Here is a 27514-nt window from a genome sequence, read left to right as displayed (position 1 = left end):
TCAATCCAAAGATCTTTCTCTTAATTATGTGAATATAAGTGCGGTAGCATGCATCCATTGCAAAATCAGGTAACAATAATTAGCAATAATGATAAATAAAGCTAGACTACCGTTGCCATACAAAGGACAATGAAAATTTCCAACAGTCGGGTGCATACCAAGTTAAAGGTTGGGGTAGTAGGGATTGGAGGGGTTGCTAATGGTTAATGGTATACATAATTAATGGTAGCTATGTCCAAAATGGTTACATTGAACACAAGATTTAAATTCACTATCATTTCTGTCTAATCAAAATCTCTTGTGAACCAGGAATTGGCAAACAGAGAAGGCAAAATCTTATTGCATTTCGCTGTTGTTATTGTGTTTGGAAAACTGGCTGCCAATTCATCTGCAGGCACACTTTGGTAAGAGAGATATCATGATGCTACGCGGTGCCAAGCTGCAGCAAGGATCACTGATTGTTTTTAAATAACTTGCATAAAGCGTTTCAATTATCATTTTCACAACTCAGCCTTGGATTCCGCGTCTACTTGCAAAGAATCATCACTACTCATATCGGTTGATTGATTTGGCGATTGCACGGTTTCTTGATCGTCACCTAAGATTCGTGCAGTGAATTTTCTTGCCTCCAAATCAAGGTCTGGCCACTCGGACACTATTCGTCTAGCACCCTAAGATCAAAGTAGAGGTATCTTAACAAGTATATATGGAAGAGGAGATGCTAAAACATCAGCAGTGATGTGCTGTGAGTTTCCAAGAACAGAACTTCAATTACCTGAAGTTTGGGTTCTTTTGTCATGGGATTGTTGCACAGATCAATGGTCTTTGCCTTGGATTTTGTAGCATTACCACACCATGATTCACACCATAGCCATTCTTGTGGCAAAGAGAAGATGGGCACATTATGCTGAGCATAATTAGGGAGATCCTGAACCAGAGGCAAATTTAAGAGGAAGAATTTTTTTTAAAAGTAAAAATAAGTGCACTAAGAACCTGAATTATGAAAGGTTCATCTAAATAATTCTCTCTCAATTTAACGGTCACAAGGGACTGATCCGCCTGAAGATTTTTCATGTAAAAATGAAGATTTAATGAAAATCTATAATAATAAGCCTACTTTCAAATTTCACTTCGTAAAAGGAAAGGGCCTGGTGAATAACACCTCCATCCAAATTGGCCTTCATGAAAATTTTAATATTGAGTGATACTCTCCTAACTAAAAATAGAGAGTGGAAATTATGACTAAGCCTCTTACCTGATCCAAGTTGGATAGACTATTTGGATCCTTGCTAAGGGTTTCATAGAAAACTCTAAGATGATCTCCAGCTGCAGTCTCTCGGAACTTCTTCAGATCAACAACATATAAAGCACTGCCAAAAGGAATAAAATTGACACATAAATGGTCTATCATAGAATCACAGTTATTTTAGGCAAGGCAATCAAGAAACTAGTAATAACCTAATATGATATGGTTTTCCCCGCAAATGATCCCTCCAGAAACCCTGTGGCAAAAAGAATAGTGAACAAATTTAGCATTCAATGCTGCATCTATGTATTATTGCATGGGTATTATGATAAAAACTGAAAACCAAGATAAATATATTGAAGTATGACAATTGCATTTACTTGTCTCCAAAATCGATATCCATCCATTTCCTTATTATTATCACAAAACGGAGTATATGCCAGAGGTTTTCCTTTTAAATTCATGTCATAGAGTTCTCCCATGTCAGCCCTTACAACTTGATCAGCATCCACAAAAATGACCTGAGAAGAGTGGCACAGTTTAAAAACGTTATTTATTAAGTACTATCCTTGTGAATGTTGTGTGTGGTAATCAATACAAAACTGAGAGTGCAGAGAATAATGGAAAAGTGTGTTTGATAGAGGAAGAAAATCATGATACCTTCTCCAAGGAAAGGGGAAAGATGACATCAAGGAATAAGATTTTATATGCCCAAATTATTCGCTGCTTTTCCTTTTGCTTATGCAACCATGTAGGCCATTTGTACGTGATTAGCTCATATTCAAAACCATACTCTTTGGCCATGTGGGGAATCAGATCCTGTGTCAAGACAACCATCAATACAGTTTGAGGATGTCAAACTAACTCATTATGTTTTATTTTAAACTTACAATGTAGAAACGAACAAATGTTGCGAGGATATATTACCTTAAAGGGAGGAGAGAGGTAGTTCTTTATGAACCAGAATTTAACCGGACGATTGGTATTCTTTAGTACACTTAGAATCATAATCTTTGTGAAGCGTTCATATCTAGCAAAAACAAGATATGAACCAAAATAAAGTAAGCAATGCATTAACAATTATAGGAATTAAATAACTAACATGTAGTGATCATATCCTTTTTCCCTGCAGGGCAATTTTTTGCAGTGCCATGACCATGAACATCTGAGGATCCATCTAATTTTGGATCAAGATTTTCTTTTTTCAAATTTGAAAGGGAAAAAAATTAAAACCTTTGAAGTTCAAAAAGGATGTAAATTATTAAAAAGTCAAATGTGAACAGTTAGGCAGACAGAAACAGAGCAGGATTTTTTGCCGTTATAGAAAGCAAATCACACAACCAAGATAAAACAAGAGAAACACTTACAAATGTCCAGATGCAATTGAAAATATATTAATAGTTTTTCCATGCCGTCCACTGCTTCCTTTATCCTATCATGAAAAGATTGATCCGTCACAATATGGGAAATGATGAAGTAGGTAGATAAGATGAAAGGGAGAAAGTGAGGCAGAGCATAGCCATAATAAGGTCTAAATTTGGCTCATATTTTGATAACACACAATTGGTTGGATGCATCATAAGGCAATTTAACAATGGCCTTTCCATTCAACATGCAACTCGACACTAGATGCCTGGCATTACATTCTTTAAAGAAATTGATGCATAAATACCAATAAGATGAAACCTTTTTATAAAACCATATGAAGCTTGATTATTATATTATTATCATTATTGGTCCCCTAAGGAGGACATTTTTTCATGGGAGACATGAAGAAACAAAGAAAAAAAAAAACTCACTGATGAACTGCTTTCAGCTTTTTTGGATAGTTCATTGCTACTAATGAAGCCAGAAGCCCACTTTAGAAAGTTGGAATTCCAGCTACCTCCCTATGAAAATATGAAAGAAATCTGAGGCTTTGCACTTGTGTTAATAAAAGAAACGTAAGTATACATATATATAAAGAAGCAATTTTCAGGTAAACACTCACTTCGTTCTTATCTTGTTCACCCTCATCAGGTATCAGCAATTTTTCACTCTCCTTGCCCTTTCTTTTAACTACTTCCATGTGAACAACTTTACCCCGTAAATCATTAATAGTAATGAGTTTTGATGATTGTTTGTCCAGATTTCCATCACCACCATCCTTTAAAATATAAAGCTCAGAGCTTCTGCCAGGAGCAAGCTGCAAGTACCAAACCCCAGGAGAGACTTTCATTTGCCAATAGCCAAGATTGGCCATCACAAGGGTATCAACTAAATGGGGTGTGCTTTTGGTTCCAAGAATTAGCTGAAGACCTCGAGGAGGATCATGATCTTTCTCAGAGCAATGACCTGATTAGTTGTACAATCAATAAGAAATGGTATGGATTCATGGAAAATATTAATTAACTCTATTTATTGGCAATATCACAAACAATAATCAGACTCTATTTATAATAAAGAGAAAATATATTTTTTAGTCCAAACATTTAAAGTTGACATCAATTTTATTCTCGTGTCTAATCATTAGTAACTTATACTATTCATCCTAGTTGCCGCATAGTTTCGAGCTATATTGTTTATTTGTCTTCCTTAACTCAAGAAAGAAGAAATTTTCCATACTATCAACTTGGAAGGTCAGTTCAAATGTCTGGCCACTCTTGCTACACTTACTGCATATGATTTAGTTAGCCATTCAATTTTTCATTTCTTTTAAATCAAGCTTAAGAGATGGAAATTTTCTCTTTCCCTGGTAAAGTAAAACAAATAAGAAACATAACTTAGAACTAGAAAAAAAAATAGTAGTGGAAGTTGCTGATAATTTGAGGAAATAATGAAATTGATGTCAACATTCAAAGTGTAAGGAGGGCTGAATTGATGTGATTTTTTTTTACGACCCCACTGATGCCAACTTCAAAATGTTAGGAATAAAGGGCTTTTATTCTAATGTGAAATAAATAAAATGCAATTTTACCTGTGAGGACAAGAGCTTCAAGTTCAAAAACTGCTTGCAATGTTCTTGTATCACCAAGGTTCTCAAGGAGAATGTTATCCAAGTCATGACTGCAACATGAAAAGAGATACAAGACTATTAAAAATGAAAAACTTACAGAAAAAAGCGATTACACTTGTACACCAGAAAAAAGCAATTACACTTGTTAAAGCATGGTTTAACAAGAATAACAGTGACTCAATCAAGCGGCTATAGTAATGCTAAAATTTTTAAAAGAGGACAGGGGTGGTCCATGTGATTAATTCTGAATATCTAGATCTGGCCTTAAGCCTTTCTCTACTCTCTTGCAATTAGACAGTTAGTAAAGGTGAATCAAGGAACAAGTAAATTTGTTAAATAAAAAGCCATTCATGAGTTTTCAACTAACAAACTAAGCATTCTTAGTACTACGTCATGCACCATCTTAAAATCTTAAGAAATGCTTAGGATAAGACTTACACTGCAATGACAGGTTCAACAAGCCAGGGTTCAGGAACATCAAGATTCATGGTCAGGGTCTTAGACAATGGCATGTTGGCAAAAAAAGCTTTTGGGCCATTTACTGAAGAGTCAGTGTTACTAAAATCATCCTGCAAAAGCAATGAAAACTTAAGAAATCAAACATGAAATATCATGGCATTTTAATATCTAAAAGTTAAAGATATACCATAGTGGGTACTACATATCTGTAGTAATTCTTCAGAGGAAGATCAGCAAGGGAACTCTGGCATGGGAAAAAATGGTATTTAATATTTAAATATTGATCCTATCCAGGGAAAGAAAAAAATAAAAAGATTCTGCACTTGCATTGTTTGCCATAAGAAAGACATCTGTCTTTTGCCATCTCAAGTTTGAGGATAAAGAGATAAAATTCTATATTCATATTTATTATTTTGATCTAAAACGGATAAGGGTTATATAATATATACACTAGTAGAATTATGGTATTAACCAACCACTGGATTTAGTACAATCCTCATGCTTGGCTGAATATATTTCCATAGTACTCGAAGAATTCCAGATAATCTCTGGCTGGTTGGACTTAAAGGATCAAGAACGGCATCAATATGAATGCTAGAATTTTCATTATTCAAAATAATGGCACTGCACAACAAATGGAAGATGAAATATTAATACAATTTAATTGTGGGTCAGCAACCTGAATACGAAAAATCTCAGGAAAAAAAAACGTGAAGTTAATCACAATTGACGAAGATTGAGTACACCGTAAACAAAATTACCTATGTTGATCACTCAAAACCTCAAAACGCGCACTTTCAGAACTCCTTTCCCGTGTAGCCATTGAAGAGGATAGGCCCATGACGATATCACTGATGAATTTGCTGTGAACAACATAAGGAAGAATTAAAGGATAGACAAACATTAATATAAATATTGGGAAAATACAAATAACTTCTACAAATATTATCTGTCATTTACTTTAGCAAAAGATTAAAGAAATAATAACCGATACACAATTTATGAGGATTTTTCAAAACCAATCAACCAAACTCTCAGCATAGACAAGCTTTAACTTCAAATATAAAATCTATCCAGGGCCTGCAGAAAACACAAATTGGCTACAACAACTGCCCATCAAAGTGTTCTTAAACATGTGCTCCTCCTGAACTCTTGTTTCCCTCTTAATGATAGAAGCATGTTGGTTTTGCAATTAATTCATCATGTAATATATTATAGTGTATAGAAGACCAAATAACTTGTGTGGCCTCTAGAATGCTGGTCTTGATAACCTTCAAGTGATATCAAGCTGGTTGTCTCATCATTTGAATAGACAATAACTGGTGCCACCTATGTTAGACTTGAATGGTTCACATTCTTTCATTTTCATAGTTCCAACCTTAGCAACGTGCTTAATGGGAAGATAATAATGATCAAGGCATCAAGCAGGGGCTGAAATTGCTAAAGCTGAAAGTCAAAACCGAAAGAGTAAAGATCACAAAACCTTGTCAGCATGTCAGGGTCAACATCCTGCCATTTCACTTCTTCAATAATTTCCACAATATGCTTTGTCCTTTGCTTAAACTCAATTGATTCAAGAAGATGCATATCAGCACTCAAAAATGTTCCTTCGGCAATAGGATAAGTCACCTATAAAACATAAATGTTAAGGGTAAGACAGGAAGAGCATAGAGATTTATCATTGAGCTAAAATTCATGAGTCCCAGCAGGGCCAGGGGGAGGGTACATAAATAAAATCCAAGAGAGAGAATATAATATAAAATAGCCAAACCTTACCCTTCCATTAGTAAAGACAGCATTGACACCAGATTCAGACCCAAGTGCTCTGTACAAAAAATTTTCCACCTGATGACAAAAAGCCTCATTAAAATAAATTTAATGACAAAAAAAATGTCAGTGAAGGCAAAACTTGAGTCTGAAACTTCACAAACCTCCACCAAATAAATGAAGTAAGGGAGAACCACAGAATTATTTTGAGGTTATCAAATAGGAAAAAGTAAACAGAAGCAGAGATGCTTTCACAGATTTCACATGCACAAAACAGAGGTTGTCTAAATAGCAAAGCAACCAAAACTACCTTACTCAAATGCCTTCTCACTTCATCGGCAGAAAATTCTAAAAGGGATGATTCATAGACCTTAGATGGTAGCCCATTGGCTTCAGCAAGCTCAGAGACCTTAATAATAAATGCTTGAGTACTATCAACTTCAACAGCTGATGTATGGAAGTACTTCTGCTGATAGATTGAGCATAGCTGATCCAAGAAATCCAATACATTCTTCTTATGGCTGCATAAAACCATGCATTTATACAGCCGGTATAAAAACCATAATTCAGATTTAAAAGGAATTTAGGAAAGTACAGAATCAACTACTTATCAATCAACCACTTTCACAATTAAAAAACAGACCTATATGAGGATGTAGTTATTCCAAAAACCTTCGTAAACAGGAGGCTTAATGAAGTTGTGCTCTGATTGGCATTAAACAGAATTCCTACACGAGCACCTTTAGATCCTTCTATCTGCAACATAACATTTGTTTTTTTTTTTTTTTGGGGGGGGGGGGGGTGGGGGAGATCAAATTTGTTTAGCTAACTGAATTAATAGGTCCAACTCATCACAAGGTAATATGATGAAACTTGGAAAGGGTGGGGTTAAAGAAAAAGGGAAAGCTTCAAAAGTACAATAATTTTCAACCGAAACAAAACAATACTAACCAGGTAATTTAAGGCATGCCGAAGTAATTTTATCCCACTACTTGAAGTGATATCAACAGCAACAAGATGTGTTACGGGTTTCAGATCATCCATTGCTGCATTTGACAAAAAGGACTCCACATGTAAAGACAAAAAACAACTACAGAAATAGTTAACATATTGATTCATTCCAACAACTTACTTCCAGGAGAATGCAAGTAGTCAATGTCATTCAGTATAGATCCCTCTCCAAAAATAAACGTAGACAAAGATATGAGCCTTGGTTTGTTATCAGAAATAATCTACACCAATAAGAAATTGGTTAGCCACACATCACATGTTTGCAGAACTAACAAACTGTTAAAAAATGATATACCTGAGGATTATATCGTTGAATACCAGCTTCTGATAGGAACTTATCTAATACATCAGTGTGAGAATTTATTTGTCCAAAATACACGCCTTCCTGTATTCTCTGAGTTTCTTCGTTCAAGGCATTAAATAAAGCCTCCTGATACAATTCATTGAAAAAAAAAAGGAGAGATGACAGAACAGCTTAGGTTGAATGGCAGTTACGCACTGTCATGAAAACGCAGTGACCATAACTATAGTTAAATAGTAGCAATTTGGCCAGACACAACTGGAACTAAGTGTACCATGCCAAATCCAATGTGCACTCTCAAATAAAATGGTAGTGGTTAACCCTAGGTGATTAAATAAGAGAATAATGTTCAAACATAAATAATTTATAATGAAACTAACAATATATATTGATGTTTTATGTTTATAAGAAACAAAAAGGATAAACAACCAAAATGGTATCCAAAAGTTCACAAGGTTGACAAAAATAACCACAAAAGACACAAACGACAAATAAACTCTCAAAGGATTTAAAAATATGATAAAAAGAACTAGATATTAAATATATATTCTAAAAATAGACTTTAGAAATCAAATTTTAATGTGATTTTTACACAAACATAATTAGAAAAATAAAATATTTTCATTCTTAAAATTTGATAATTTTATGCCATTTGAATTTTTAATTTTTTTTTTAATTGTGAATGACCAATTTTTTTTTTGAAAAAAAAAATTCTAGAGATCAAATTTTGTTCCAATTTTTTGTATACACCTTCTAAATAGTTATTCAAATGTCACCACAAAAATTCAAATCAAATGCACAAGTTGTTTGCAAAATACAGAAAAAAAATTTGGCAATTATAAAAAATATAATATTTATTGGTTATTTTTATCACGTTTTCAAATCATTCAAGGGGTATTTGTCGTTTGTATATTTAAGGATTAAATGCAAAAATCATTAAGACAAATATATAATTTTGGAACTATGATGATGACGTCTCAAAAGATCATTACCTCATTGGGATCAATAACAAGCCCATTCATCAACAAAGAACATTCAAGCTTAGACAAGCCAAGCTTAAATACATGCATGGAGCTTTCATGTGACAATTCCTTCAACTTTTGCTCCTTCTCCAGCTTTAGTAACATCTCTTGAGGTGGGGATTTTACTTTGGGTCTACAGAAAATTATGAGAACACTTAATTAAGCCTTATAAACAAAAGATCACTTGAGGTAAGGACTTTGTTTTGGGTCAACAGAGAAATGGTGAGAACATACATCAATATCTATAAACAAGAAATAAATAAAAACATAGGATATTGTAGAAAAAGAATAGAACCATAGAAGTGATATATTAGAGAAATATCAGCATCACACCGGACAATAAAAAATTCTTGCAAAATCTTACAATATTGTTTCCACAAATGCCCCTTCAACATGGTGAAGTTCAAGAGCATCATCTGCATGACCATCTGATTCCGTATGTAATTTGTTAACCTACAAAACATGTAAACAAAGTTCTTTCAATTGATTGCAAACTCAGAGAACATTTTTAGCATCTGTCCACAACCATCTGAAGGTTAGTTATTTCCTAGAAAATTTGTGTGGCTACAGGTGGAATTAATGTACCTTTCAGTCAATCAGGCAACTTGATAGATTAAAATTCTGAACTAGTTGCCACAAATTCTCAAGATAGACTTAACTGGATTTCAGTCATGTCATACTTGTATATAAATCTTTTGAATCTAAATAAAAGCAGTAATTCACCAAGGTGACACAGAAATAGAAGATGACTAACACTGAAGAGAAATTCTTACATTACTCAAAAACTGGAAGGCCAATGGAGTTCCATAGTTCTCCTTGATATAGCTGAAGAGACGTATGATCTGAAAATTAAAAGACAAAAAGTATACATCATAAACTCACTGTTGGATCCCAAGTGTGTGTGTATATAAAAAAGGTAAAAATTACCATATCTGATATATCCTCCTCAAATTTATCACCATCTTTGGTAGAATGGTTCTCTAACTGCATGATGTACTTTGAAGAATACAGGATGATCCCAAATCTCATAGGAACATTATTCTCATACAAGGAAATTATCAGATCAATTGACTGCAGGGTTCCAAGCAATAAGACATGTAATGAGGATTCTCAATACATACAGAGAACAATGTGAAAATATCAGAAATTTGAGAAAACAAACATGCCTTAAGACCACAACTGGTTGCTGGATCAAGAACAAAAACAGCATGGAAAAGATTTTTACGGATGTAACGTAGCTGCCCAGGGAAGACTGGCATCAAGATCTAAAAAAACAAAGATATTCGGGTGAAAACAAAAATTTGTAATGCATACTTTTAGAATAATAATATTGCCCAAGATTAAAATCAAAGATTAACCTCATTTAGATTGCTCCTCCATCGTTTGTACATAGCATCTTCTTCCAAGTTGTTAAGATAATAAACATGAGTAGAACGAAAATCAACACGAAATGTACTAGATTCCGAAGGAGGTGAAGTTGACAGCAGTTTCCGTACAGTACTATGAGGAATCTGTAATTACTGGGAACATCAATATTACAGCGAAGATATACAGCAAAACATAACTCAACTGCAAGTCTTTGACAAGCTTTATTTTCATTGGATATGCACAAGTGCATCTTTAAAGATATATCAAAAGATACCAATAACCTAGGGTAAATATTTTTGCATTAGTTTTATGGATAATTATGTTTATTCTATTGAAATGCATCAGGAGATTATTTTCACCTGAAACTAATTAGGTCAGTTAGCAAATAGACTAGAAATTAGTCCTACTAAGACTATACCAAAATGGCGCTTCTTAGATGCTATTTACCTTCAATTTTGAGAACTGATCAGCTAACAACAAATCTTGATGAACCAAGTCAATCAACCTTATTAAGACAATAAAATAATATTAGTAGCCTGAAATTTGCATTCCACTTCAAGTTTAAGACATTCATGTCACTTTTAAACCAACTACAAAAAGGCGTAACTATACAATCAGCATTTACATCAAGCTTCACACGATTAACAATGAACTTCATGTGCTACTAAGGTATTTTATGAGTTGGAATGTCTTAATTTTTTCAACAGTCACTGTTCTTGCCAGGCATAACTATCACGATAATTCCAGGGAAAGACAAACAAAAAACAAAGTAGAATATTGGATACCAACATAACCAACCACCACGAAGATTGGTTTGATCAATAATGCTCATGTGGAGAGGCTTAGTCCACATGACTAGAATAGCTAAATTATTCAGGCTATACATGCTACAAGAACTAAGAATCTATGGTGATATACAATCATTCATAGAACATATTCAAATGCTCATTTGATTGTTAATTTTGTAACTAAAGTTCAAAGATTATTAATTCCATAACCATAGCTTCCTCCACAGGTTTTGAAAATCAGTGTCTACAAAACGATAGCAGTCACAAAACCATAATCAAATGCCTGCCAGAGGTTTATATTTCTTAGAACCAGAAACTAAGTCCTTCAGTTGATAATATTGTTAGCTGATAAAAGCACATATTAGCAATTAGCATAGACAAGAAATACTTTCGACCAAACATAATAATCAATTAAAGGCAGATCGAAGTATATAAATTGGACTGATCTAAAACCTTCAAGAGATTGGTATGCAACAAAAGAACCACTAAGAGTAAAGGAGCAAAAACAAACAAAAGAAAAACATTTCAGCATCATAATGTAAAACAATGTCAGCAGGAGGAAAAAAACATTACAGATAAAGGTCAACATCTTCGATATTGACTAAAGCACCATTGAGGGCCATTAAAGACTTGCCAGGTGGAACCATACGCTGGTTTGCTACTATTTCATCTTGAACGGCTTCATCAAGCTGTCATACAACAAAGTCCTGTAAGAATAATAGACAATAATCATGTAGAAAAATGTCTTAGAGATATTCTATGTTGCATGAATATGGGTACCGTATCTGGTATGAAAATTTAATGGAAAATAAAAAGTACGGGTACATCAGTATATATGCATAAAAATATATGTAAATTTCACAAACTTTTAAAAGTAGGTAGTAAGTTTCAACTAATAAAGTATGTTTTATGTCATCAATATAATCTAAATTATTTATATTAAATTAAAAATAAACATTTATATAGTCTAACTAAATAGTCAACTTGATATTTAAAATACACATCTAAATAGTTTTGGAATAAAAAATTTAAATAAAATTTACCCAAAACGACGTTATTTTGAGCTAATTAGAACAAAAAAAAGTATTCAGCAGTACCCAAAACGCATTTTTACATAAAACAATATTATCCTTTGTTAGGTGCGTATCCAAGCGTACCCGTGCAACAAAGGAAATATTTTTGGATCCTTAATGCATTGATTTTAATTACCTTCATACGAGATAAAGAAGAAACTATGCTAGGAAAATTTTGATTGATTTCTTGCATTGACTGCAGAGGATCAGAGGCACGGACTATTCTCTGTACAGTCTGATGCCCCAGATCTGTCATCAATGAGAATATATTAGAGAAAAGTTTGTTAAACCCAGCGAAATGGAAACAAATTATCAGTTAATTCCAATACCCTTCAGTTCCCAAACATCAAGTGTATCTGATACAGTTGATGACAAGAGATAATCCCTGAAAGCCATGACCTCAGATGTTAACTCAGGTTTACGCTCCTGCAAGTAAACACAAAATGTAAACTCATCTGCACCTTAAAATTTCCAAATATCTAAGGCAAGCAACAGACTGTTAATCACAAAGAAAAGAGGAGGGATTTTTTTTTTTGGGAGAAAAAAGGGGGGGGGGTTTATCATCCAATAAAGATACAAAAACCAAGTTAACATCAGGCACACATAGTAGCAAAATGTATATAATAAAACGTAGAACATTGAGTTCTATTTTTTCATGTATATGATGGAAAACAAATATAGCGTTAACTTGCACAAACCAGAATTTTTGAGAATATGAATCCTCTGACTTCTTGGCTAAGATCTTCTGTTCGGGGATCCTCCAAAGTCACACCTGCAACCAACAAACTGTATCAATAACAGAAATATTCACAAGTACGGATAACTATCAATAAACTACTTATCCATAAAGTTTAAGATGATAGATATAGATGATTATATTTCTAGTACACCCCCTCAAGCAAAAGCCTTAGCTTTTGGGTTTGCGTGAATTTCGCATAGGCCATTTTTCTTTTCTTTTGGGGAAACAAGAATTGAACTCCAACTTTTTGGTCATAGAAGCTCTAACAATATCTCATGAAACTACTTATCCCAAAAACCTAGGCTTATAGATAAAGGTAAATGAATGGCTATAAATCTAACACACCATCTTACACAAGAGCTCTCTTTTAGGTTTGCGTAAACATCGCATAGATCTTTTTTTCTCTTTTTTGTTTTGCCCTATGCTGAAATTCTTTCTTTGTTTCAAAGTAAATTCTTTGACCATTTCATTCGATTGAGGTATGTTTGATCCAAGTCATAGAGATTCAACAAAGTTGAACAATGGCAAGTCAACATCATGACACAACACTCCTATTTTATCTAGGTTTAAGATTGGTTATACTAAGCTCGCAATAAATCCTAACATATGAAGAAGGCCTTCAGGGCCTTCATAAGATCAGATGGAGAGAGAGTTCTAGGTAATCTGTAAGTAAAGCATAGCTTTCTAATCTCTCAACATGTTTGAGAAGAAAAGTCTCCTATAAAGATCACGAGCCTTAACACCAAATAGATGCTAGGCATCTAATCCTATCCCATGCAAACATTTTAATAATATACACAGAAAAAAAAAAGAAGAAGAATGCTGTGTATTTTCTGTAATAAAACAAAATGCTTCAAAACCAAGCCTGAAAGTTAAACCAGAGAACAAAGAACTTCTAATTCATTAGTGCACCAGTTCTACAGTAAAAAATTGCTTCTACATTCATTCAAAACGTAAATCCATATGAAGCCAATAACGCCAACCTTTTTTAATTGTGCTGTCATCCATTGCTTTATATTCCATATTCTTCAAAGCAAGCTCCACACCATAACCACCCAAGTTTACCGATTCGCTTGCACCAAGAGACCCACAGTGGCCGATACCTGCTTCGCATCCAGCTGGCAACACAGGTCTTAATATGTACTTAACTTTTCCCTAAAAATATTTAAACAACATATCAATTGTCATTCAAAGGGAGAAAATATCATTTTTTGGGAGAATTAATGAAGGATCATAGCCACTAAGTTATTTATTGAAGCCAATTTGACATAATATGATCTGCATTATTTTTCATCTGTTTTTCCACCATTGCTTCACTTGCTGCATTCTCCTTGATTTTATCAAATAAATCACCATGTTAATATGGTCTGATCCTAAGCAATAGCCAGGTGAATGCAAATACATTTCCTAGATTAGGACAGTAAGATGTTTAACAAACCGTCATCATAATTTTCTTAAGGTGCGCGATTTACAGCATATGATATTCTCTACATAGAAACAGAAAACAAAAAGTCAATGAATGAACCTCTTTGGCAGCTCCCACCAGAGCACCATGAAATTCCTTAAAGCAACTAGTCCCAAGAGCACCATAGAGGATAGCAACTGGACTTCCGAAGCCCGAATCAAAATGAACATGATCAAAATCAAAGACTTCAGGCCTCTGAAACGAATCACCCACCCTGATGACAAATTTCAATACATATAAGGAACTTTTCCAGCTCATTGAGAATATGACAAGGACATCAATGGTAAACAGCAGCACTCACGGTTCAGCAAGGCTTTGAAGCCAAGGCCGCAGCTCGGAACCATCGAAAAACAACTGGTCACCATTATCCACCCAACAGCATTTGCCTTGAGGGCTCCTGAGGTCCACAGCATCATGAAGGGGATTGAACTTGTTCTCTCCAATCTTGTCATTTTCCGAGAAACTATCATCATCACTAAGAGGAAACGAAGAGAGGGACTCCTGCGCTAACTGGCGATAAAGGACCAATCTAGGGGATGCTGATCTCAGCATAAGAGAGAACTCAAACAATGAGGCCAAAGGTTCCCTCAAAAGAGGGCGCCCATGTTCTAGAATCTTCTTAAGGCAATCTTTCGCCGAATGAGAACCACCTGCATCCTCATCAGCATTAAGCCAAACCTCAATAAAGTCCCAGAAAAGCCGTTGGTCTTCTTTCGATAACAATTCACTGTTCACAAGGCACACAAAAAAAATGAGAAAAGGAGCAATGAAATCATTTATTTCTGCAACGAAAGGAGAACGTACCCAGCTTCTAGAAGCAAAGGAGTGCCGGACCACTTAGCGCGAAGAGAAGCTTGAACGTTCTTGGGGCGAGGAGTTTGGGAAAGAGCTGGTTGGGGAATCAGCAATAGTGGCAAACATGCCGCAACAATTAGAAGCCAAGTGCGATGTATAGATCTAGAAGCCATTTTTGATCGCTAGGGTAAGGTATGCGCGATGCGCACGCACTTAGATAGTTGGAAATCAAGAGTGATCCACGACTGCAACCACGGTAAATAGTAGCGATACCATTAGAGGAGGTAGAACTTGAAGAGTGAGTGCAGACAGTGGACGACGACGAAGAGTCGAAGACGAAGACGAAGACTCCGTTGCGGTGTTTCGAAGCACCCCGCTCTAATGTTATTCAATATATCAATATTAAATTAAATTAAATAATATAAAACCATGCTTTTCAAAATTAGCGAAAACATGCACGTAAATTATATAAATTTATAAATTTTAAAGATAAATTTTAAAATTTTTGACAAAAAAAAATTAAATTGTGGCTATTATTATGATTTTTTAAAGATTTATAAATCTAAAAAAATTAATTTTCTTAATATTTTGTTCTTGAAAAGTTACACGTGAAATTTATTAGGAATTTACTTCTCTTGTTATTCCAAGTTAATTTTTTCCCGTATGTACTACGATCTCTACTGTAAGTCTGTAATGCTTGAAAAAGCTACTTGATGACGATGATTTTTTAAAAAATGATAAAAAGAAAAAGAAATAAAAATTGCAATTTAAAAGAAATAAAATTGCAATTTCTTATTTTAATAAAATGAAGAGTAACTTGCCACGTCCCGCTGCGCCCTGATTGGTTTGGTCACTGTGAAGTGGGACCCACATAGAACAATGGTCTCTACTCCTTTGTTTTTTTTTACCCAACTGGTCTACAGTAACTCAAAAATTAAAATAGTTGTTGACCCAACTCAAAAAAATATTTTTAAACACTATACCTGCTGGATTCAGCTCAAGGAGTAAATATGAGGCCCATCATGGAGCCGGGCAAACCTAGAGAACGAGAGACCTAAAAAAAAATACTTCCAGTCCAAAAAGAAAATAAATAAATAGATGTACAAATTGCCTAACAAGAAAGAGTGAAGAATTAGAAAAAGGTTTTACTTTTTTATTCTCGGAAAAACCTCCCCCGGAATTAGTGCGATTGTTTCTAATTTTCTGTTTTTTGGTTTTACTGTACAGATTGAAGTAGTATAAAAAAAGTATAATTCTTTTTATAGTTATTTTTTATTATTTTATTATTATTTAAAATGTGGATTTTATTTTTATTAATCTTTCTTTTATTTTATTAAAAGAAAAATCTGTAAATTTACATCTTTAAATTTACATCTTTACCATATAATTTACCATAAAAAGAATAATGTGATAAGAGATTAGTTGGATACGCATTAATACTTGGCCGGTTCAGTTTTTCGATAACAAAAAGTTTTAATGAAGTTTGAAAAATCAAAGCATAATATGTGTATAAATAAGGGTGGTGAAGCGGGTCGATCCGCCTTGGCCCGTACCATAGACGGGGCGGGTCAGTCTGCCCCACCAACTAAAGTGGATTTAAAATGTTAGTTCGTTCTGCTTTATGACGAATTGACGGGCCGGCGAGCTAGCCTGCTTGATTTTTTTTAAAAAAAAATAAAATTCATTAAAATTAATCAAAAAATAATAATTAAAAAATTAAATACAAATAAAAAATGGTTAAACTATAATATAAATTTTTTACTTTTTTTAATGTTTAATTTTAATAAAATTATTTAAAATAATATTTATCAATAGAACCATCTTTATTTAAAAAAATAAGTCACATAATTTAAACATATATACGAAATTATAAAATAAAATAAATAAAGTTAATAACTAAAAGAAGAATAAAAATAAAAAATGAAAAAAAGTGTTTAAAAATTATATAATTATTAATTTTGTAGTACTAATCACTCTTTTATTTAATTAAAAAAATAAAAATAAAAATCCTTGGACTGGCGGGCCGCCCCCCAAAACCCACAATGCGGATTTGGTGGATTTTTTTAGTTTGGCGAGTTCTAAAATCTAGCCCGACCCGGTTTTTTTAAGCGGGTTCGGCGGGTGTAAGGTCCCACATCGGTTGGGGAGGGGAACGAAGCATGCCTTATAAGGGTGTGAATATCTCTCCCTAGCATGACGCGTTTTGACGAATGAGTGTGGGGGGTTTCAGCTATCATCCCTATCGTCAAAGGCAAAATTGTAAGGTCTTGTGTGCCAAAGCGGACAATATCGTGCTAGCGGGTGGTCTAGGCTATTACAGATGGTATCAGAGTCGGAGCCTGGATCGATGTGCCAACAAGGGCGCTGGGCTCCCTTAGGGGGTGGATTATAAGGTCCCACATTAGTTGGAGAAGGGAACGAAACATGCCTTATAAGGGTGTGGATACCTCTCCCTAGCATGATGCATTTTGACGAGTGAGTGTGGGGGGTTTTGGCTATCATCCCTATCGTCAAAGGCAAAACCGTGAGGGCTTATGTGCCAAAGCAGACAATATCATGCTATCGGGTGGTCTGTGCTATTACAGCGGGTCGGGCCAATGGCTTCGACCCGTTTTGCTACTATAGGAGGTTAAGCCTCTGATAATAACACACACACAAATGACAAGCAATAAAACAATTCTCCCTCTTTCTTTATGTTACAACTATTCTAAATATTCTTCTCTCTCACTCTTTATAATATTAATAAATATATTAATTATCTCTATTATATTGAGATAGTAATTGTGGTGAATATTGTTATCTAATTATACTTCTTTATTTCATATTTATATCTTCTTTAATTATTTATTTCGCAACACGTTATCAACACAAGACTCTGATAAAAATTTAGGAAGACTCAGGTAACAAATTTTCATTATGTCGAAACTCTTTTATCTTGAATTTAATGCTTTTAATATATCTAGAAACAACTATTTATCATGGATACTAGATGCTGGAATCCATCTTGACTCAATGGATCTTGGAGATACCATTAAGGCTGAAAATAATATATCCCAAAAGGATAAAGCCAAAGCTATAATCTTCCTTCATCGTCATCTTGACGAAGGATTGAAAAATGAATATCTTACATTAAAAGATCCTGCAGATCTGTGGAAAGACCTTGAAGAAAGGTATAATCATCAAAAGACGGTGATACTTCCCCAAGCCCAATAAGAATGGACGCACTTGCGTCTACAGGATTTTAAATCAATAAATGAATATAATTCAGCAATGTTTCGAATCACCTCACGAAAGAAATTATGTGGGAAAAAGATAACTGATAATGACATGTTAGAGAAAATATTCTCGACCTTCCATGCCTCGAATGTGCTCCTGCAGCAGCAATATCGAGAAAAAGAATTTAAAAAATATTCTGAATTAATTTCTTGCCTTCTTATTGCTGAACGCAACAATGAATTACTTTTTAAGCAATTATGAAGCATGTCCAGCTAGCGTCGCCCCATTTTCTGAAGCAAATGTGGCAAATCATATCCCGAGAAGAGATAAATGGCAAGGTTTTAGTAACCAGAAAAATTATAAAAGAAAGAAGAATTATGTTCACAAGAAATGATCTCACCAGAAGTAGGATAAAGAAAGAAACACTGGGTAAAATAAATCAATAGAGGATAAATATTTCCGTTGTGGTGGAAAGGATCATTGGTCGCGTACTTGTTGTACCCCAAGGCACCTAGTCGATCTTTATCAAGTATCTTTAAAAATGATGATAACGGAAAGGAAACAAATTTTGTTTCAAATGATGCTGAAAATGCAACTACTCATTATGATGTATCTGATTTTTTTTGAGGATCTTGAAGGAAATATTGGCCATTTGATCAATAATAGAATAGTTTAATATATGAGTTTGTTAAGTATTCATATAAATAAATAATAAAATTATTATTAAGTTTTATTTTCTATGCATCTAAATTTCAAGTATGATAAAATATTTATGAATTTCAAAATTACTGAAAGTGTCAAGATAATAATAATAAAATTTTTAGTATATACTATACTTCTTAGAAAAATATTTTCAAACAAGAAAATAATTTTATTGTGCAAATATTTCTACTCATTTTATTATTATTTGTCTTTAAAGAGAATGATAAGGACATATAATGAAGATGTTTGCCTTGCGGATAGTACAAGTTCGCACACCATTCTCAAAAGTAAGGTTTAATTACTCTGTTGGTCCCAAGAATTTCATCAAATTTTTAATTAGGTCCCTATACTTTTTTCTTTCAATTAGTTCTTTACACTGCTTTTAATTTTGTAATTACATCCTTTTCATGATAAAAATGTTAAAATTAACATAATATTTTTACCAAAATACATGCGGTCATAGATTTAATTAAGTTTTTAATTATAAATACCTTCAATTTGCGAACAAATATTCAGTTAATTCTAATACTTTTTACACTAAGAAGGACTTAATTACAAAATTAAAGCAGTATAGGGACCCAATCGAAAGGAAAAAAAGTATAGGGACCTAATTAAAAATTTGGTAAAGTTATAGAGACCAACATTGTAAATAAACCCAAAAGTAATATATACTTTACCCCTCTTGTGCCAAAAGAAGAATATGTTAATACTATTATTGGCTTAGGCAGTGTAATAGAAGGCTCCGAAAGAGCTATAATTTTATTTTCCGAAGGAACAAAATTTATAATAAATAATGCACTATTATCTACTAAGTCTCTAAAAAATTTATTGAGTTTCAAAAATATTTGGCGAAATGGATATCATATTGAAACAATGAATGAGGAAAGTCATGAGTACTTATGTATCACAACTCATGATTTAAATAAAAATGTTACATAAAAAAGTTACCCTCACTTTCATCTGGATTATATTATACCAAAATTAGTGCAATTCAATTACATGTCATTGTAAACCAGAAGTTTACTAGCCCAAATAAATTCATAACTTGGCATGATCGATTGGGTCATCCGGTAACAACTATGATGCAAAGAATTATTGAAAACTCCAATGGACATTCACTAAAGAACGAGAAGATTCTTAAGTCTAGTGGAATTTGTTGTGCTGCATGTTCTCAGGAAAAGTTAATTCTAAGGTCATCACTAGTAAAGATTGGATTTGAATCCCCTAAATTCCTAGAAAGGATTCAAGACGATATATGTTGACCTATTCATCCACCATGTGGATCCTTTAGGTATTTTATGGTCATAATAGATGCATCTTCGAGATGGTCACATGTGTGCTTATTGTCTTCTCATAACCTGGCATTTGCAAGATTACTTGTTCAAATTATTTGATTAAAAGCACAGTTTCTAGAAAATCCAATCAAAATAATTCGTCTTGGTAATGCTGGTGAATTTACTTCCCAAGCCTTTTATGCTTATTGTATGGCTAACGGAATAAGTGTTGAACATCCAGTAGCTCATGTTCACACACAAAATGGATTAGTAGAATCACTTATTAAACGCCTCCTATTAATTGCTAGACCCTTACTTATGAGAAGAATCTACCAACCTCGGCTTGGGGGCATGTTATTTTACATGCTGCAGCACTTATTCATATGAGGCTAACAAGTTACCATCAATTCTTTCCTATGCAATTAGCTTTTGGCCAGCAGCCAAATGTTTCCCATTTAAAAATATTCAAGTGTGCGATATATGTTCCCATTGCACTACTTTCTCGCACTAGAATGGGACCCCAAAGAAAATTGGGGATATATGTTGGATATGATTCTCCCTCTATAGGAAAGTATCTTGAGATACAAATTGGGAATGTATTTAAAACCCGATTTGTGAATTGTCATTTTGATAAATCAAAATTTTTAACATTAGGGGGCAGAGAATAAGCTTCCTGAAAATGAACTTAATTGGAATGCATCATCCTTGATGCATTTGGATCCTCAATCAGGGCAATGTAAACTAGAAGTTCAAAAGATTATACATTTGCAAAGAATAGCAAATCAATTGCCTGATACATTTTTCTATACAAAGAGGATAACCAAATCTTATATACCAGCAGAAAATGCCCCAATTCGAATTGATGTCCCAGTTGAACAAATAGTCACTGAAACAAATACACGCTACAAGCATGGCAGGCTGTCGATTCTAAAGACAAAAATTCTCGAAAAAGAAAAGCGGTAAATACTATTCCTGTTGAAAAAGACATGGTAAAGACACCTGCAGTTGTCCAAAATTCTAATATAGTTTTAACGACAGAAGACGTTTAGGTACCTGAAAATTGTGAAAATGACGAGATCTCGATAAATTATATCTTTACATGAGAGAAATGGGACCGAAATATGATAACTATCAATGAAATATTTGCATATAATGTAGCATTAAATATTATGCATGAAAGTAAGGATCTTAAGCCAATAACAGTCGAAAAATATCGACAAATGAATGATTGACCAGAATGGGAAGAAGCCATGAAGGCTGAATTAGACTCACTTGCAAAACGTGAAGTCTTTGGACCTGTAGTCCGTACACCAAAAGATATAAAACCTGTTGGATACAGATGGGTATTTGTGAGAAAACGAAATGAGAAAAATGAAGTTGTACGCTACAAAGCTCGACTTGTAGCACAAGATTTTTCACAAAGGCCCGATATAGATTATGAAGAAACATATTCCCCTGTAGTGGATGTAATAGCATTGTGTTCTTTGGTCAGTTTATGCGCATATTATAAACTTCATATGCATTTAATGGATGTGGTAACAGCCTACTTATACAGCTCATTAGATCGTGATATCTATATGAAAGTCCCTAAAGGACTAAAGATATCTAAACCACCCAATGAATATTCGCAGGGGTTATACTCAGTCAAATTGCAAAGATCTTTATATGGTTTAAAGCAATCTGGACAAATGTGGTATAATCATCTTACTAAGTATCTGGTAAAAAAACGAATTTAAGAATAATGATATCTGCCTTTGTGTTTTCAAAAAAAAATTTGCATATGGATTTATTATAATTGCTGTGTACGTTGATTTAAATATTATTGGAACTCTTGAAGAGATTCCAACAATTATAAAAACTCTAAAAAAAGAGTTTGAGATGAAAGATTTTGGAAAGACTAAATTTTGTCTCGGTCTGCAGATCGATCATACAAAAAAATAGGATTTTTATTCATCAAACAACATATACAGAAAAGATCTTGAAGAAATTCTATATGGATAAGTCACATCCATTAAGTACCTCAATGATCATAAAGTCTTTGGATGTGGAAAATGATCAATTTCATCCTAAAAAAATGAAGATATTATTGGTTCTGAAGTACCATATCTTAGTGTCATTAAAGCGCTAATGTATTTTGCTAATAATACACGATCTGACATATCATTTGCGGTAAATTTACTAACAAGATATAGTTCCTCTCCAACCAGAAGACATTGGAATGGAATCAAACAAATCTTTTGATATCTTCATGGAACGGTAGATATGAGATTATTTTATCCATATGGATCCAAGTCACAATTAGTTGGTTATGCTGATGCTGGATACTTGTCTGAACCACATAAAGGGAGATCTCAAATATGATATCTTTATTCACATATGGTAGTACAGCTATATCATGGAGGTCCACAAAACAGACGATAGCAGCAATCTCCTCTAATCATGTTGAAATACTAGCGATACATGAAGCAAGTCGTGAGTGTTTTTGACTCAAGAGTTTGATTCAATATATTCTATCATCATGTGGACTGATTGATCATAAGATAGCTCCAACTGTCCTGATTAAAGATAATACAACATGCATTGCTCAACTTAAGGGTGGATACATCAAACGATAGAACAAAGCATATTTCTCCCAAATTCTTCTTTACTCATGATCTTCAAAATTAAGGGACAATTGATGTCAAACAGATCCGCTCAAGCGATAATCTGGTAGATTTATTTACAAAATCACTCCCAAAATCCTCTTTGGAAAGATTGATACATCAAATTGAGATGTGTCGATTTCGAGATATTAAATAATGTCGGCAAGAGGGAGAGACTGTATTCTTTTTTCCTTAGTCAGGTTTTTTTTCCCATGGATTTTTTTACAAGGTTTTTAATGAGACAGTCCCCATCATAAAAGATATTGTACTATTTTTCTTTCACTAAAGTCTTTTTTCCCATTAATTTTTTTTTAGTAAGATTTTAACAAGACATAATCATAAATGATCATCCAAAGAGAGTGTTATGATAGGGGATGAGTTAGATACCCATTAATATTTGGGCGGCTCAGTTTCTTAATAACAAAAGGCTTTAATAAAAATTAAAAAATCAAAGCCTACTATATGTTCAAATAGGAGGCTAAGCCTCGGTTAATAACATACACAAAAACAACAAACAATAAAATAATTTTTTCTCTTTTTTTATGTTATAACTATTCTGAATATTTTTCTCTTTCACTCTTTATAATATTAGTAACTATATTAATCATCTCTATTATATTAAGATAATAATTATAATAAATATTATTATTTAATTATACTTCTTTATTTTATATTTATATCTTTTTTAATTATTTATTTCACAACAAAGAAAACTTCAATGGGAGTGTTACCACTTGCCAAGTAAGGAAACAAGCTATTAATAGTAGCTTAATTATTAGAAGTTTAAATAATTTATGTATGAAATTCTAAATTCGTTGACCTAATAACTAAGAAGAAAAAGAAATAAATCCAAATTTAATTTTCCTTAATATGCCAAAATAATAATAAAATAATAAGGAGGAGCATGGCTCACTATGTAAAATGAACTCCTTTTTCAACAGGTTCTAAACTCTTGTATCATTGGATTACTCAAGTCGGCTCATACAGATAAAAAAATAACTAAAAATATTGTCATATAATATTATTTCAGCTTTTTTGTTAACCAGAAATATTGGTTTGAACCCTGCATACACGTACATCTGTATGAAACCGAAAGGAAAATGTTGGTTGGCCTATATTTAGTAAAAAATTGTGGTTTTATTTTTATCCTTTTTTCCCCTAAAAAATGCTTATGGTTATACCCAAATAAAAAGGTCAGAGAATATAATAAAGAAGGGGGTACCTCAAATCTAATACCTTCATGAGCAGGAAAAAATCAAAAGCATGTATGTACATGTGTTTATACCGTTTACAAACCTGTGAAGCTGTCTAAATTCTAAACAAACAATATTCCAAAACTCTTTAAATAACAGGTAAAGAGCAAAATTATAAACGCCCAAATTCAAAGGGGAAAAAAAAAAGGAGCATTTGATTTGTGTTCCATTGATGGTCTATGTATGAAAAATATAATATAAGAAGCTAGATCCTCAGCTTGCAGATCCCTTTGAAGAGCTCAGCTCTTACCAATGGACCTGTAGTTAAAGGGTTACTAAAGATATTTATGGGAATCCAATCTATCATATAACATTAGGAATAGGAATCAAGAACAAAACAACCAATATTACTTCAACTAGCACAAACATTACAGTCAAATCAACAATTTTATTTATATACATATATATATGCCTTTATTTGTTTTTGCTTTACAGGAAAATTTAGATGAAAACCAAATTGAAAATTGGAAATCTTCTAAGTTACAACAGAATTTTCCATTGAAAAGCTATAATACAACACCTATTCCCAACTATTTAAGTGATCTAAAGAGATACCAAAATCTAATGGTGCCTTGCCAGCTTCTATGTTTTTTCATGTTTGGCATGGCATTATAATTTTCTTCAGTAAAGAAAGACTATTCTCATCAGTTTATGAACCTCAAATGAAGCCATGGAAAGAATGGAAAACATTTTCCTCCACCTTTCACCTTTTCTAGTCATGCTTGGAATAATTAAGGTACACTCTTGAGTCTTGATTACAATTACCTGAGCATGTCTCCAGTTTGCAACTTGGGGCCGCTTAAGGCCGGAGATATGCTGAAAGTGCTGCAGCCATCGCCGTAAAACGTAGCAGGGTGTCCGAGCGGCATTGGCCGATCCGGGATTTGAGGAACCTCAATATCACCTTCCAGCATCTTCAATGCATCAGAAATTGTTGGCCTCAGAGCAACCATCACATGTGAGCATAGAATTCCCACAAGTAAAAACCTTTCCATTATGCTCTTTGGATTTGAACTTCCAAAGCTGTCATCCTTCAACAAAGAAGCATCCAATGCCTCTTCTATGTTCCCTGATTTCACCAACGACCAAGCCCAATCCGTGATCAAGAATGCCTTTAGCGATCCTGCTGAAGACAAGTCAAGGGCTCTCCTCCCACACATTATCTCCAAAACAACAACCCCAAAACTATACACATCACTTTTCTCTGTAAGCTGACCGTAAAGAGCATATTCCGGAGCTAGATATCCATGAGTTCCAGCTACTCTTGTAGTGAGATGAGATTGGCCTTCCCTGCTTTGTTTAGCAAGCCCGAAATCCGCAACTCTGGCTCTCATGTCTTCATCAAGTAATATGTTGGTTGCTTTTATATCCCTATGAAAAATTGCAGGCTTGACTCCATAGTGAAGATAAGCCAGCCCCTTTGCCACATCCAAGATTATGCTCTTCCTTTGAGGCCAAGTCAGCGATTTCTTCAACTTTTGCTGCTCACTCACCAGAAACAGATGGTCTTCAAGGTTTCCATTCGGCATGTAATCATAAACCAAAAACCTCTGGCTTCCCCTGTCATTAAATTTTTCATCATCATCATCCACTACACAACAGCCTCGAAGAGGCACCAGATTCCGGTGCTTCAGGTTGCTAATAATCTCCACCTCATTACAAAACTCCACATCCCCTTGAAAATCAGATTCCAAGATCCTCTTAACTGCCACGACGGAACCATCGGACAAAACCCCCTTGAAAACAAGCCCAAATCCACCCCTGCCAATGAAATTCTTGGTTGAGAAATTATCAGTAGCCTTCTCAAGCTCATCAATCTTGAACCAAATAGACCCTGTATTCGGCCTCAACCTACGCCTAGACCCTTGTTCCTCAGGATCAAAGTCAAATTCATCATCATTAAGCTTCTTCCTCCTAACCTTCCTATCATACCAAACATAAACCCCTAACAAACAAGACATAACTAACAAAGCAACACCAGCACCAGTTAACCCAAAAACCAAACCCTGGTGACTTTTCCCACCAGAACCACCACCCTGTGTGTAAAGTGACATACCAAAGATGCAACTCATGGCACCATTGCTTTCAGGTCCATACTGATTCACAAACGCAGCAGCATATAGAATAGTAAACTTGAAACAATTTTCAGAGTGAGAAGCATTACCATCAATGGAGACAAGTTTATGCTGCACCTGAAACCCCGCAGTAAGACACACATCACATAGCGAAAGATCAGTGAGGTCTTGTTTGCAACTAGTATCAAGAGGCGTGATTTGACCAAGCTTCTTGTCCCAATCTTTTAGGGTTTCAATTCCTGCGCAGACGTTTCGGGACATGACGAACTGGTGAGGGTCAAAGCACAAGTCAACGAGGTTGTTTTGGAGAGATAAGGAATTGAGCTGAGACTGGAAATCATGGACGCATGAGGTTGAGGTTTCAAGGTTTGGGAGGTTGAAATTTGTAGTTGCTTTAAGGTACTGCGCGAACCCTATTCCGATTAGAGATAAGAGCGAGGTGCAACAGTTGCTCAAGTTCGATGATAAAGAGTGGAAATTCTCACATGCTGAAGGGTTCCATGGAACTCTCTTAACATAGCTAAAGTCGATGGGGCATGTTGAAGGAGAAGAAGGAGAAGGTGAAGGTGAAGGTGCTGCCATGGTTATAGACACCATAATCATCACCATCATCATAGTCTTCATCCTTTTTGTGTATATGGATCTGGTGATTAAAGAATAAAAATGGAGAATCTAGAAGGAATTAGGTTGCTAATAATAGTAGTAACCATGAAAATGATGATGATCAGAAAATGTGAGAGAGGGAGATGCATCTTCTTAAGGTCAAAGGACGCATCTTTTTTTTTTTTAATTTTTTTTTCTAATTCGTATGATTTTCTTCTGGCTGCTGACAGGGAGGGTGGTTAGGTGTGGGTTTGTGTTTTGAGCAGCTGTGTGGTGTCGCTTAAACTGAACTTGCAAGTTTCACTAAGAGACAGAGAGAGTACACAACACGCGACTTTCAACAACACAAATTCTTCTAGATCAACTCAATATTAAGTGCTTAATAATTATTACTTAATACAAATATTCGTACCATTCACATTATTATAAAGTAATAAGACAAATAATTTTTTGAGAATGTTGACTATATATATATAAGGGTATATCTGATTTGTATTTTTATTTTTATTTTTATTTTTATTTTTTTTTAATTTTATGAGAGAAAATATGTGAAAATATAAAGTGAAAACATAAAATTCTCTGCGTTTAATTTACGTTTTTATTTTTTGTTTTTATTTTTAGTATTTTTTATATTTTTAATTTTATAAAAAAAGATAAAAATAATAAAATTTTGTTTGCTGTTTTTATATTCTGTTTTTATTTTTTTCTCTACAAAATTTA

The 27514-nt window shown here is 33.9% G+C and overlaps 2 protein-coding genes across 2 annotated transcripts; both read right to left on the bottom strand.

Annotated features, from left to right (window-relative positions):
* Positions 1 to 15473, bottom strand: LOC112714972 (UDP-glucose:glycoprotein glucosyltransferase). Its single transcript, XM_025766678.3, has 37 exons — positions 15039 to 15473; positions 14536 to 14961; positions 14295 to 14448; positions 13753 to 13924; positions 12729 to 12802; positions 12360 to 12456; positions 12167 to 12279; positions 11531 to 11646; positions 10617 to 10674; positions 10160 to 10312; positions 9968 to 10066; positions 9729 to 9872; positions 9575 to 9643; positions 9166 to 9254; positions 8772 to 8934; positions 7774 to 7908; positions 7600 to 7699; positions 7419 to 7513; positions 7111 to 7223; positions 6778 to 6988; positions 6477 to 6545; positions 6184 to 6329; positions 5462 to 5563; positions 5177 to 5324; positions 4888 to 4944; positions 4680 to 4810; positions 4203 to 4291; positions 3237 to 3580; positions 3046 to 3135; positions 2614 to 2678; positions 2174 to 2276; positions 1907 to 2065; positions 1627 to 1767; positions 1459 to 1502; positions 1256 to 1370; positions 776 to 928; positions 1 to 671 (listed from the first exon to the last, which is right to left on the bottom strand). Exons 1-37 carry the CDS (start codon positions 15200 to 15202, stop codon positions 501 to 503), a joined length of 4872 nt encoding a protein of 1623 aa, XP_025622463.1. The 5' UTR covers positions 15203 to 15473; the 3' UTR covers positions 1 to 500.
* Positions 15474 to 24067: 8594 nt separating this feature from the next.
* On the bottom strand, positions 24068 to 27093 carry LOC112714971 (probable receptor-like protein kinase At1g11050). Its single transcript, XM_025766677.3, has 2 exons — positions 24882 to 27093; positions 24068 to 24374 (listed from the first exon to the last, which is right to left on the bottom strand). The coding sequence occupies exons 1-2, from the start codon at positions 26813 to 26815 to the stop codon at positions 24356 to 24358; spliced, it is 1953 nt and encodes a 650-aa protein (XP_025622462.1). The 5' UTR covers positions 26816 to 27093; the 3' UTR covers positions 24068 to 24355.
* Between the last annotated feature and the right edge of the window lie 421 nt (positions 27094 to 27514).

This window comes from Arachis hypogaea, chromosome 10 (genome assembly GCF_003086295.3).
Source record: "Arachis hypogaea cultivar Tifrunner chromosome 10, arahy.Tifrunner.gnm2.J5K5, whole genome shotgun sequence".
In the NCBI taxonomy this organism is placed as follows: Eukaryota; Viridiplantae; Streptophyta; class Magnoliopsida; order Fabales; family Fabaceae; genus Arachis; species Arachis hypogaea.
This window is presented reverse-complemented; position numbering and strand designations above follow the sequence as displayed.

What these genes read in the sequence shown, in the direction of transcription:
- LOC112714972 (XM_025766678.3), bottom strand. Translation starts at nt 15,202, where the DNA reads ATGGCTTCTAGATCTATACATCGCACTTGGCTTCTAATTGTTGCGGCA. An exon ending in CTTCAAAGCCTTGCTGAACC is followed by an intron (nt 14,449 to 14,535) that starts GTGAGTGCTGCT and finishes ATTTGTCATCAG; the next exon opens with GGTGGGTGATTCGTTTCAGA. An exon ending in ATCAGTTCTCAAAATTGAAG is followed by an intron (nt 10,313 to 10,616) that starts GTAAATAGCATC and finishes CAGTAATTACAG; the next exon opens with ATTCCTCATAGTACTGTACG.
- LOC112714971 (XM_025766677.3), bottom strand. Translation starts at nt 26,815, where the DNA reads ATGAAGACTATGATGATGGTGATGATTATGGTGTCTATAACCATGGCA.